The sequence below is a fragment of the Anopheles coustani genome, chromosome 2 (assembly GCF_943734705.1).
Source record: "Anopheles coustani chromosome 2, idAnoCousDA_361_x.2, whole genome shotgun sequence".
In the NCBI taxonomy this organism is placed as follows: domain Eukaryota; kingdom Metazoa; phylum Arthropoda; class Insecta; order Diptera; family Culicidae; genus Anopheles; species Anopheles coustani.
This window is the reverse complement of record NC_071289.1, coordinates 58,852,688-58,865,619: the sequence shown is the minus strand read 5'-3', so window position 1 is coordinate 58,865,619 and position 12,932 is coordinate 58,852,688. Positions and strand designations below refer to the sequence as shown.

At 51.4% G+C, this 12,932-nt stretch overlaps 1 protein-coding gene across 1 annotated transcript in view; it reads right to left on the bottom strand.

Moving 5' to 3' along the window:
- Positions 1 to 12,932, bottom strand: part of LOC131263798 (trithorax group protein osa) — a 112,360-nt gene that overhangs the window by 4,918 nt on the left and 94,510 nt on the right. The window contains exons 5-10 of the mRNA XM_058266056.1: positions 9,517 to 9,738; positions 9,229 to 9,408; positions 6,916 to 7,324; positions 1,596 to 6,846; positions 561 to 1,274; positions 175 to 228 (exon numbers count right to left, since the gene is read on the bottom strand). Coding sequence (XP_058122039.1) covers positions 175 to 228; positions 561 to 1,274; positions 1,596 to 6,846; positions 6,916 to 7,324; positions 9,229 to 9,408; positions 9,517 to 9,738 — 6,830 coding nt within the window. The remainder of the gene's footprint in view (positions 1 to 174; positions 229 to 560; positions 1,275 to 1,595; positions 6,847 to 6,915; positions 7,325 to 9,228; positions 9,409 to 9,516; positions 9,739 to 12,932) is intronic.

The following is a 12,932-nucleotide window of genomic DNA, read 5'->3' as shown; positions in this document are numbered from 1 at the left end:
ATGGAACCAAAACAAAAAAGCCGTATGTAATTATAATGTTTTTGTGAAACGGGTTGATAGCGCGAATTGTGTGGAACGAGTGGTAAACACACGCACTAAATTAAAGAAAGATGACAAGAATGAATGATGGGGTCAAATATAGAAAATAAAAGGAAACAATCACTAATATTATACCTTTCTCTATTGTACAGTGGATGGTATGGTGGCGGGACCATCGTCTCCACGGGACTACAAAGCACACCGGAACAAGAGTGTACACATATTTCGAAAAAGAGAAAAGAAAAAGAAAGATGAACAACGCACACGAAGAAGGCGGCAAAACGTACGACCACAAACCAACGAGCGAAGAACGATATGAACGACAGTATTCTTCTGCTGGACGCTGTAAGGTCCAAGAAGCGGAAGGTGACGAGGGGCGGGAAGTTGGAATAGGACTCAAGATCCCGAAAATGTTAGGGCGTTTTTTCTTGTTGGTTTGCATTGCGAACGTGTGGAAGGAGAGTGCTGGTTCCCTAGTTGTCGCTTGCGGCGGGCCAACAACGGACCAACAATACACCTACCTGAAGCCAACATGAGGCCTCGCGTACTCGGACAGTTGACGTAGGGCGGGCGTGTCCGGGTACGGCTTGATGTCTGGCTTCATTGACTGCTGTCCGGGCGACGGATGGCCCGGATGATGACCGGGTGGTGGTGGACCCGGTGGACCACCAGCACCACCTGGCCCGGAACCACCAGGACCGGCACTGCCCGGTTTGCCACCCTGTTGCTGCTGTTGTTGCTGCTGCTGCTGCTGCTGTTGTTGCTGTGCTTGCTGTTGCGCCTGTTGCTGGGCCTGTTGTTGCTGCTGAGCAGCGGCCGCTTGGTGTGCTGCGGCAGCCTGTTGCTGCTGGTGGTGATGCTGCTGAGCAGCGGCCACCGCAACGGCAGCTTGATGTGCGTGCGCCGCGGCAACGGCATGCTGGTGCGCCGTAACGCTCGGATGCTGCGGATGGTGTGGATGGGATGGCGGGGGTTGGTGTGGATGCATCGAAGGATTGTGCGACTGCTGCTGTTGCTGCTGGTGTTGCTGCTGCTGTTGTTGCTGGTGTTGCTGCTGCTGGTGCTGGTGCTGGGCTTGGGCCGCTTGCTGAGCCTTCCGCTCCCGTTCCTTTTCCGCCAGCTTGCGATCGCGTTCTTCACGCTTACGGGCCAGCTTGGAGTCGGGGGTCGGTTTGAACTCGAGATCCGTACGGGTGCATGAGTTGTAGTCACCTCGATCGCAACGTCGCACAAAGCTAATGATGAAAAGAACAAACAAATACACAATATAATAGAGTCAACTATACGCAAGCATATTTGCTCATGGAAAGAGTTTAGGCAGAGTTTAATACAAGATACCAATTGCTTGAATAATAGCAAACCGTATAGAAAAATGTGCATTACTGGAAACCTCATTATAATTTAGATTTAATTTAATGTTTAGATTGAATTAAACAATGATATTCACGAATCTCAAAATAGAAGGAAAGAGTCATTCAGATTCTTAAACGAAATATGTAAATTACCCAACTCTATCATTGAACCAAAATATCATTGTTAGCTTCCCACACACTTACATAGCCGATTGTGATCGGTGGCATTCGGTGTCGTCGGGTTTGGCTTCGGGGCTCGGACCACGGTTCATGTCATGGACAGGGGACGGTGGCTCCGGATCCGGATCGATATCGAGCGTTTCGATGTGAACCGGCTCGTTCGGATGCGCCGGATGGTGTCCGCCAGGTGGCGGCGGTGGTCCGTGCCCGGGATGGTGATGCGGATGATGACCAGGTGGTGGCCCAAGGCCTCCACCGGCCGCGGCATGCGCGTGAGCTCGCAGCGCATCCATATGGCTGGTGGGTTTTCCACCGACCGGTGGCAGCTGATTTTCGATGAACGGATTGTGCGGTTGCGGAGGTCCGTAAGGGGAGTGATGATGCGGTGGCCCGGCTGGATGGAACGGACTACCGCTGAGGGGATGACCTCCCGGTGGAGGTCCACCGGGCATACCCACCATTCCACCAGGACCCGCCGCTCCACTGCCAGGCGATGGTCCACCACTGCCCGGACCTCCCGGAGGTCCTCCGCCTCCGCTGGAGCTGCTTTGGTTCGAGGCGTTCGAGTGCCCACTACTACCGCCACCACTGGACGACGAGCCGGATCCGGATTGCTTCGAGCGATCGCCCGATCCGGATAGCGACGACACCGACGAGGTGGACGAGGACGACGTTTGCGGTTGCTGTGACTTGCCACCGGAGGAGGATTTGCTCTTTTCACCCGCGTTCCCATGGATACCACCGCCGGGACCTCCCGGACCCGGTGCGTCTTCCGGCCGGGGCGGTGGAATCGCCGTCGGATGGCCGTGCAGCATCGGGTTGTCGAGCGGGGATCCACCCGGTTTCATGTAGGAAAAGCCCGGACCATAGGCCGGACCGTACGGGTAGGGTGCGTAGAATGGGTTGTGGTGATGCGGGTTGAACAGTGACGGGTGCATCAGTGGATAGGGCTGTGAGGGGTGCATCACCGAGCCGGGAATGCCCGCGATCGGGCCCGTCATCGGTAGAGGTAGAGGCATCTGGGGGTGTCGTATGACCGGAGGCGATGCGCCGGGTCGGAACGGATGGGAGGGCGGAGGCGACCGCTGCCCGGACGGTCCACCGTACATCTTGCTCAGTGGGCTCGAGATCAGCGAGGACGTCGACGGTGCGGACGAAGTCGGCGGCGGTGGTGTCATGTGTGGGCTCTGTTGGCGCATCATCTGTCGGTCACGTTCGGCCGCTGCCGCTGCTGCTGCGGCGGCCGATGACGATGAACCTGCACCACCACCACCGCTGCCACCCGGCGTCGACGGATGGTGTCCGAGGTGCATTGGGCTGGCACGCGATAGGACCGAGCTAGTCGAGTTCGCAGGAGAACTGGAACGATGATGATGGCCCGGTCCCGGGTACCCACCGCCGGGAGTTCCTGGTCCGCCCGGTGGTACGCTGGGGCTTGCACGGCTCAGTCCGGATGACGATCCAGAAGGTGGGCCACCGGTCGGAGTAGAGGGCGACTGGGCCAGTGCGCTCACCGATTGGTGCATGGAGGTGGGTGGAAGATGAGGATGTGGTGTCCCGCTAGCCGACAGACTGCCGGGCGGGGGATTCGAGGGCGAACGTCGGCCAGCGCCCGCAACCTCCATCAAGCTACCGAGCGCGGACGGAGTTGGTCCACCGAGGAGCGGAATAGCCGCACCGTGTCCCGCTAGCGAAGGAGGTAGTAATCCGGCGTGTCCCACCAGGGGACCGGCAAGGTGTGCCGGATGATGCGGTGGAAGCTGCATGCCCGGGTGACCCAAGTGCAGCGGAAGTGGATGCGAGAGGATTCCGTGCGGAGGTGGTACACCCTGTAGCAGCGAGTTGATAGGGGAAGCACGGGTCGGTGGTAGATCATTTGCACCGGGTCGTGAAGGTGGTGGCTGGTCACGCTGATCGCCACCACGATCCGGTCGATGATGATGGTGATGATGGTGATGGTGCGACATCGGCAACGGTGGGCCACCATTGTTTTCGGACGACGACGAGAGGCGCATCGGGGCGGGCGAGTGGGAATTCGCGGAAGAGGAGGTGGATGCCGTCGTCGACGTGAGCACCGAGCTCGAGGAAGGCGCCATCGATACCGAGGAAGCGGACGAGTTCGGTAGAGATGTGGGCGGTAGCGGAGGACCCCGATGGTACGGGCTTCCGCCGGGCGGGGTTGGTAACAGCTGTGGCGGTGGGGCGGCACCCGATCCGGGATGGGCCAGTGGTGGTCCACCGAGCGGGTGTCCACCGAGAGGACCACCGAGACCCGCTTGGGACGTCGGTGGTACGGGCGACGAGTTGGGTCCGTGATGCATCGATGGCATCAGGCCCGGATTGACGATACCTGGGTGACCACCCGGAGGTGGTGGACCGCCGTGAGGTCCCGGGGGGTATGATGCGGCACTGTGAGGTGGTAACGCCGGTGGTGGGCCACCGGATTGTGGCGAAGCGATACTGCTTCCACTGCCACCGCCGCCGCCATGGAGGGCCGTCGGTTGTGAGCTGCTGTTGCTCCCTTGGCTGTCCTGGTTCGGCGTGACGGTCAACCGTGATGAAACCGATACGTCGAGCGGGTTGGAATCGTTGCCGCTCGAGCTGGAGCTGGAGCTCTTGATTAGATTGTCCGCCGAGAAGCTGTTCTTCAGCAGCGGACCACCGCTGCCCGGAGGCGTCGGAGTGTCGCTGGCCATCGAAGAGGGTGGATACTTGAGCGGACCCAGACCCGCCTCCGGTGGAAGGTACTTCAGATCTTGTGGCTGTGACTGTGGCTGCCCTGGGAGTGAGCCGGCCAACGGGTGGTGCTGCGGATGATGGTGCCCTGGGAGACCGGGTGGGCCGGGACCGAACGGTGGCATTCCCGGAGGACCGTACTTCACCGCGGCCATCGGGTCGTACTTGAACTGTTGCTCGTAGTGTTGCCGCAGCATACTAAGTTGCGCCGCATCCGGATAGTGACTCTTCGGAATGAGCGGAAGCGGTCCGACCGGTGGAAGCGTTACTCCACTTCCACTGCCACTGTCCGATGCGGGCGAAGGCGCAAACTTAGAGCGCTCATCCTGCGGCGGATACTTTAAGTTTAACCCCGTCAGATCCTGTGGATACTGGGACAGTTTTAGGTGGCCAGGTGGTGGTGGACCTCCTGCACCCGCCGGTCCGGACGGAGGTTCTCCGCCGAGCTTTAGGGGTAACGGCCCGGAACCATCCGACGGCTGCCCTGGAGGTCCTCCTCCAGGAGGTCCGCCGTGCGCTGGGTAACGCTTCATATCGTACTCGAGCGGTTCGTCCTGCGACGAATTGCCATACTTCATACCCTGCGGATCGCCCGGAGGTCCTCCTCCCGGAGGTTGATGCTGGCTGTGAGGATGCGGCGGAGGAGGGCCGTACTTGTGTTCTCCTCCGCCGTACTTCATACCTTCGTCGCCCGGATGGCCGTATTTTATGTGGTTATCGTAGGGCGACGGTTTCATGACGAGATTTTCCGGATCGTACTTCATCTCCCCAGGTGGCGGTCCATTTCCACCGTGAGTGACCGATGAAGACTCCGAACCACCACCACCACCAGGCATAAGTTTGGCTTCGGATTTAACCTCAATCTTAAGCTTCAAATCCTGCGGCTCACTGGAGGATGAAGTTGTCGTGGATGCAGCAGCAGCACCTGGTGCCGACGCGTTCGCTCCACCACTGGACGACTGCTGGTCACCGGGCGCTCCGGTACCGGCGGACGACTCATCACCCGGTTCCTTTTTGATAAACACATCTTTCGAGTTGAACTCCGCTGAAGCTCCGGTAGAAGCGGATGGTGGCGCTGCACTACCAGTCGTTGCCGACGCTTCCTGCTTCAGGTTGGCCAATTTGGACGCCATCTCCTGCTCGTTGGAGGTCGTTAGACAGGGTGGTTTGCTATCCGCAGCACCGTTGGCTGGATCGTCGGTCGAAGGTGTTTGCTGTTGCTGTTCGGAACCTTCCACTGTCGGAGTTCCAGACGTGCCAGTGGATGCCGGTTGAGACCCGGGTGTTGCTACCGGTGTCGGTGCAGCCGTCGAGGGTGGCGTAATGTCTTCCGTTTCGGGCAGCTTGGCAGTATCGGCTGCCGTTGGAACCGTCGCTACCGCCGATGCAATGACAGCGCCGGTCGCACCCGCATTGGAATCATCGTCCTTATCTTCCGACGAGCCACCGGACGAAGATTTGGTAGTGGCCGTTGAGGAGGTCGCATTACTGCTACTACTGTTTTCGTTCGACTCGGTAACCATCGGTTCCGCTGCTGGAGGTCCCAGCGAGAGGGGATCTTTCTCGTCATCCTTGTTCGCGTTGGTTCCGCCAGTCGTATCCGTGGCGGCTCCGGAAGTGTTACCGCCGGTCGCATTATTGGTCGTTCCATGTACAGGCGTCGGAGTGCGTCCGGCCGTACCACTGGCTTCCGTGGCGGCTTCACTGTTCGATTCGGCCTCATCCAACACCGAGCCGGGCCGACTGTCGGTTGTGATGCTTTCCGCCGGGCTGTCGGATCGCTTGCGTTTCTGTCCATCCTTCGCTCCGTCGTCGTTCCCGTCCTGTTCGAGTTCGTTTGCACGCTTCTTGCCCTTACTGGGAGTCGTCGTCTCCGCTTTGCCCGATGATGATGCTGCCGCTGACGATGACGATCCCCCACCGGAGGATGATCCCTTGACCTTACCCGAAGTCGAATGTTTACCACCATCGGGGGCGCCTTGGGAAGTGCTAGAGGAACTGGCATTACTGCTGCTTGCTTTGTTCGGTGTCTTTGGACTATCCTGGTTGCCACCACTGCTACTGCCGCCTCCTGTTCCACTTCCACCACCAGCCGCCGCTGCAGAAGTACCACTGCCAACACCGGCCGTATTTGTGGTGTTGCCCCCACTACCGCTACTATTGGTGGCCGCCGACTGCTGCTCTGGTGTTTCCGTACCGCCACGCTTAGGTCGCTTCGCGTTCGTCGCATTCGATTCCTTAGTTGGCTTTTGGCGGGTCCGCATCCTCGACGGAGATTCCTCGCCGGTGACCGTACTTCCACCGCCACCGACGTGACTGCCGACGCTGCTGCCCCCGCCAACGCCGCCGCTGCTGGCCGTCGTCGTAAAGTCTCCGACGCCGACGGAACCGCCGACGCCGCCGTTACTCCCGTTACTACTACTGTTGCTGCTGTTGCTGTTGCTGTTGCTATTGCTGCTGCAACTGCTGCTACTGCTGCTGCTACTGCTACTGCTGCTACTACTGCTGCTGCTGCTACTGCTGCTGCTGCTGTTACTTCCTCCGCCTCCCCCTCCACCGCCACCACCACCACCTCCGCCGCCAACGCTGACCACCACCACACCACCACCGTTGCTACTGCTACTACTGCTGCTGCTGCTGCCGCTGCTGGTGGCTACCGCTGCCGCTGCCGCTGCAGCCGCGGACGCCTTGTTGGCGCTCGAGTCGCTGTCGCACTCGCTCACGTCGTCCTCGGTGACGGAGCTGTTCTCCTCCTTGCCGATCGGCGACGGTCGGGACGACGACGAGTCCGTCACGGTGCGCTCGGGGGTCTGTTCCTTCTTGCTGTTGTTGCTGCCGCTATTGTTGCTGCTGCTGCTTCCGCTGCTACTGTTCGGTGGCGTGCCGCTGCTGCTCGCATTACTGTTCGTCCGCGTGTTGCGCCGTCTCAGCGAGCTCGCCCGTCGTCGCCGGTGGGGCCGGTTTTGATTGGCACCCGGTGTCTTCTTCCACAGATAGTAAAACTCTACCAGTTCCGGCTAGAACAAGACAAAAAAAACATACATACACACTCATCAATTAACGCTGGCAATTATAAAACATAACGCTTGAAAAAAAAGTAAGCGTAAGACTAGAGTTACTAGAGAGCTGCTAGAGTAAAAACTTTTCTATGACTCGAATGTTGCTTTCTTACATTACTAAAATTTAACAGTTACGGAACATGAGGATTCTTTCATCATGTTAATATGCAGCATTTTGATGAATGTAGCTGAAAGAATCTTAGTTGAAAGATTCATATGAATGAATCTCCCCAAACGATTTTCACAGCCATTGGCAATTAATTAATTGGCCAAGCTAACAGCAGTAGCGGTTAGTTCATGGAATTGAACATGTTGTGGATTCTCAATTTATTCAGAGCAGAAATAAGAATAAAGTTCTTGAGATATGACCATGATAAACTGATTAACACAAAACATACCCATACTGTTAGGAACTATCGTATTTTTTGGATCTCTTGTCAAACATAATTTTGGTGCAGGTATTTTTAGGAACCCTTCGAGACGTCGAAGTCGAGATAATTCTTCGAATCGCTCAATATTAATTGATAATTATTATTTCAAACTTTTGGGCGAAATAATTCCATATTTTGAGATAAATTGTAGATTTTGAGTTTACAACAAAACTTTTGGTAACAATGCTACAACACTTCATTCTTTCAGCATTCCTGCAGAAATATAGATTAAAAATGCTATAGGGTAAGTGCACCCATAGTGGAGCTAGTACCAATAGTGGTTGTAGTGGAATAAAATCTTAGCTCTACGCCGATATATATACAATGGAGTTATTTGTTCTTCTATGAAATGTTCTTTGATCTTCTGCGGAGTGTTAAAAAGATGAACCATCTCATTCCGTAATATATAAGCTCCAAAATTCATAGTTTCTAAACAGGTTGTCCCAACATGCTGCATTCCTTAAGAATCTATAACGAATATCATGATTTCCTTAAGGCTATAAATCACTACAAAATCATTAAAACCATATGATTTCGCTACTTACATACTCCAATATAATTGATTTATACGAACTTAGTGCATTTTAGCATAATTTTATTATATTTTTATAGTTTTTACTATAGTGCCACTATAGGCACAAAAACCCAAGTTGTTCCTATAGTAGCCATAGATTTTTTCACAAGTATATTTTAGTTTTATTCCGGTTTTGGCTAATATAATCCGGTAAATTTAGTGATTTTATTCTGTTTCTACAAAATAAACAAAGCGGAACTGGAGATAAGGCTCAGCAGAAGAAGCAGAGGAAAGAAAAAAGAAAGCGGGCGAGGGATACGCTATAACGTATATACTATAGTTTTAGCTGTAATATTCAGAGCATTTTTTATGAATTAAAATTGGACATATTTCGGTAAATCAATACAGTCTTTTCAATGACAACCACCAATTTTCCATGGTCAAGGAGTATTTTACCGTTCTGTTTGAAATATGCTTCAAAAATAAGTAATAGTCAAAATATATTCAAGTTTTTCGTACTACCACCACTATAGGAACACGATACCACAACTATAGGAACCATACCACCATAATAGGAGCAACCGACTAGGACGAAAAATACGCTTTTTTTCGTGTATTTTGTATGGTTTACGGTGAAAATAGATGTTTTTCAAAAGAAAAGTCATGTTTCGATCATAATTGATTCAAATATGTAGAATATTGTGTTCTTAACACTCATAAATCACACCTATTTGATATTTACAGTACTAAGTGCACCACTATTGGTACAGTTACCCTATGGGTATTTTTTTAAAAATTATTTTCTTATTTGGTAACATTATCGACGCTGAAGCAACCCCTCCGCATATTATGTGTTAAACATTTAAACATTTTAAATTTAATTAAGTTGGAACCAATGTTAAATCCCCTCCACTTACCGTTGGCCGATGTGGTAAAAGGTCTTTGTGTATACGAAAAAAATTCTTCCCAAACTGACGCAAACCCTTGATGAAGCGTTTCGTTTCCTCCTCGGTCCACTTCTTCTCGATTCCCTTGGTGACGGGACACTTCAGTAGTGCCTCTAGTGCTTTACCGGCGTCGTATCCCGAGTCGTGTAGCTGCGAGTAGAACGTAAAGGAAACGGATGCTGACGGTGAGGAGGACGACTGGGAAGAACGAGAAGATGGTGGCGCCCCACCGGTGTGGCCTGGGCTAGGCATACTTACAACATCAAACGCGTTTATAGTTGTATCGTCGCGACTAGCTGCCATACAACCATCTTCCTCGCACATACCCTGAAAGGCGGATATCGAACGAGCGGCGGTCAGGTACATCAACAGATCATTATCAATGTACAGGCCGGGTGTCCATCTCGGATCCTCTAGGTCGCGATCTTCATCGTCCTCGGAGCGGTAGTTCTCGATTGGTTGATAGTCTGGTAATGTTGCCTGCGAAAGGTAGGTAGAGAAAGGAAGAATGGGTTTGCAAAACCACAATGAGTACACAATGAGTGCGTGTAGATCGTTGCCATGGAGAAACCAATGAAATTTGTTACACCAAGATGAGTTTGTGTTGATGTTATGTTTGAGGAAATGTTGCGGATAAGAATTGTCTGGTGTCAATGTTTGCCTATGTGGTGTGCTCGAGTAGGATGTTGTTAAAAGAAATGGTGACTACGAACAGGAGAGTGAGACATAAGAATATTAATTTTCCTCCATTAAGGGAATGGTAACCTTCAACTGCTTGTATACATAAAACTTTTACATTCCACGCACCAACTTAGCACTAATGTATACATAACTAAAAGGAAGAGTGTTGTTTTCTCGTGTAAATTTCGTGTAACAATTTATCAATTGTTGGCCAACGAAAGATATGAATTTAGACCAACAGACGGGTCATGAAAATGAGAACGTGTGAAAATTAACAGCACCTTAACATCGTCCGCGGTGGCTACCGCTGGCAGGCGCTCAAGCGCGTACGTGGCTACTCTACATTTAAAGTTTTTAATGAATTGCTTTCTCCACACCACAGACACGCGGTGTTTATTAGTAGCTTCACGCTTTTGGTGGCTTATAAAAGGGCGAGTGGTTATACTTTGTTTTCTTTTTTGTTGTTGTGGTTCAAGATATTATGCTAAACACAATGGTACCTCTCTTCTTGTAAGAGAGCGATTGGCCAAAGGAGATCGAATTTTTTTTCCTTACTGTTTCCCTCAACGGCCGACCACATCGGTCGCAACCAAACCAACCAAAACATACTCAAAGAACCAACTACGGAGAGGGGGGGATTGAAAATTAGCAAAGTAAGTGAATCGAGAGCAGCAGTTTGCGCAATACGAACGCGCCTGTTGGAAAACCGTACGTGAAGATGTGTGGTGTTTGTTTGTGAAATGCAAAGTGTAGGCGGGTGTTGTTTGGGGGGGGGGGGGGGGGAGGGGGGGTGGTCGCGTATTAATCTAACGGGTGGGGTGAGTGGGTGAGTGATGGAATTGGGATGATCATCGATTGAGTGTTAAGTGAGGTTATGATTTGTTAAGAGCAGGCAAATTAGGCGTAATGTAGTTTGAACCGAAAATGAATCCATGATTCGATGTAATTGTTATGATTATTTAATTATCGACCGTCCGTTTCGGATGGGCTTTGTATATGTGTGGCCTTCAGAGGCGCCAGAAAGCTGCCGCGAAATCAAACGTAATTAATTTCCAGACAGTAGAAAACACGGAACGGCTGTACAGGGAGATTCAATCGAACGCGATCATTAGATGGTACAATCCGCTTATTGGTTTTCAACAAATGTGACAAGTTACAACTATCTGATTATGAAAGAAGAGAAAGTGTGACCAGAATAAACATTCATGAGAAAAGATTCTCCTCGAGTTCGGAAACACTACTTTTCTAATTTAAACCTTTTTCTTCCAGAAGAATTCTGTTCCTTCCGCTCACCATTTCTATTCCCTTTTGGAAGTTTGCGGCGTATTTGGTGTTTGCATTTGAAATAATTTCCTTTACATTCCCGACGTGATTATCCACAGGCAATATTTAGGTGTTCCACATTTCAATTCACCATTCACTGCTTTTTCAACGATAGAGATTTTTCATTTCCACCAAAAGCACATGAGAGTTCATTATGAATATGTTTTCCATCATCCCAAAACGGCTTGCCCAAAAACATCACACGCGGTAAAGATTACGATGGATCGGGTTTTCCACCATCACTGTGGCCAGGGCGTGTGCAACCAAATGTGAAGGTGTTGCTCATTTCCGCTCGCCAACCATCCGGGACCGCCGATGATGGTCGGACATTCACAACGCGATCGCAAGCTTCATCATTCCATCTCGCCACGATATGGACCGAACCCCTAACGACCAACAAACCCGAACCGTTCACTCTGCACTTGATCAAATGTTTACAGTTTTCTTTCACCGTTCGTAATTAATTTCAAATCGCTTCGTTATGGTTAATAAGCCAATAATATGGTGGAAAGATTTCAAAGGTGAGATTGACAGGGCGCCGTTGCTCCAAAACTAACACACACACACACACTCAGACACACTGCCATGTGTTCCTCTTTTTCCCATTTCCGACACCGTGACCACGAAATGCCGGAGGATCCTATCCTCTGGTCGGTTGGTATGTTGCTACTTGGTTGCGGTGGAAAACTATCTCATCATCATTTGGAGGGGCCATCAATGGGGCACCACAACATTTGAGTGTTAACGTACATGTATGTGTGTGTATGTATCAGTGTTCAAAGGTACTCCTTGTGGTGGTTCCACGGTGGTGGGCCATCGGACGCTCAGTCTAAAAGAAAACCGCGACCCACACTGCTGTTCATCTTCCGAGGCGAAGAGCGCGCTCGATAGATGTTGAAGAAGAAAGAATTGCCGAAAGAAAAGTGTATAACAGAAAACAAAAAGGAAGAAATAACCTTAACCCTAGGAGGCCCACACATCCCTCCTCGGCGTGGTAAGATGTAAAACGTTGCGGGAAACGAAAAAAAATGGATGGTTAAACAAGGTCGCTCCCCGGACTGGCGGAGAAAGAAACAAAACCTGGCACATACAGCGGGAGCACACACCGCACAATGGAGTTTCTTCTTCCTCGAGAGGTTCCTCAAAGCGGGGCCAGTAAAGGAAAAGTAATCGTCATCAGAAGCATCGCGGGGTAATTTGTCTGAAGATGGTCCATTTCGCTCATTTTATGTGTCTGTATGTTTTGTTTTTCCTTTGTTTTCCCTTTTCTTTATTCATTCCAATCTCGGCACCCGCCCAACACACAAAGGGGGGCCGCCACCACTTTTGCTCACTTCAGTTCTTCATTTTTTCTCCTTTTCCAATCCGCAGCGGGAGGTTGAGGTCAGCAAAACGGAAGGCTCCCAACCATGGGAACTTGGGAGAAGATTGAATTTTCATCGTGCCACGGGAAAATTGGATCCTCGAATGATAAAATCACACGCAATCAAAGTCCCCCGAAAGCGTATTAAAAAGGCAGATTTATTCATTTTCCATTATATTCTCAAATGAGCCGCAAGCGAATTTAAACAGTTTGATCGATTTGCTCGGAACGAGTCGGAACGAGGGAAAACTTTACGCTCCAAATCGTTCGGTGGAAATCAATCACACAATATGTTTGCTCACACACC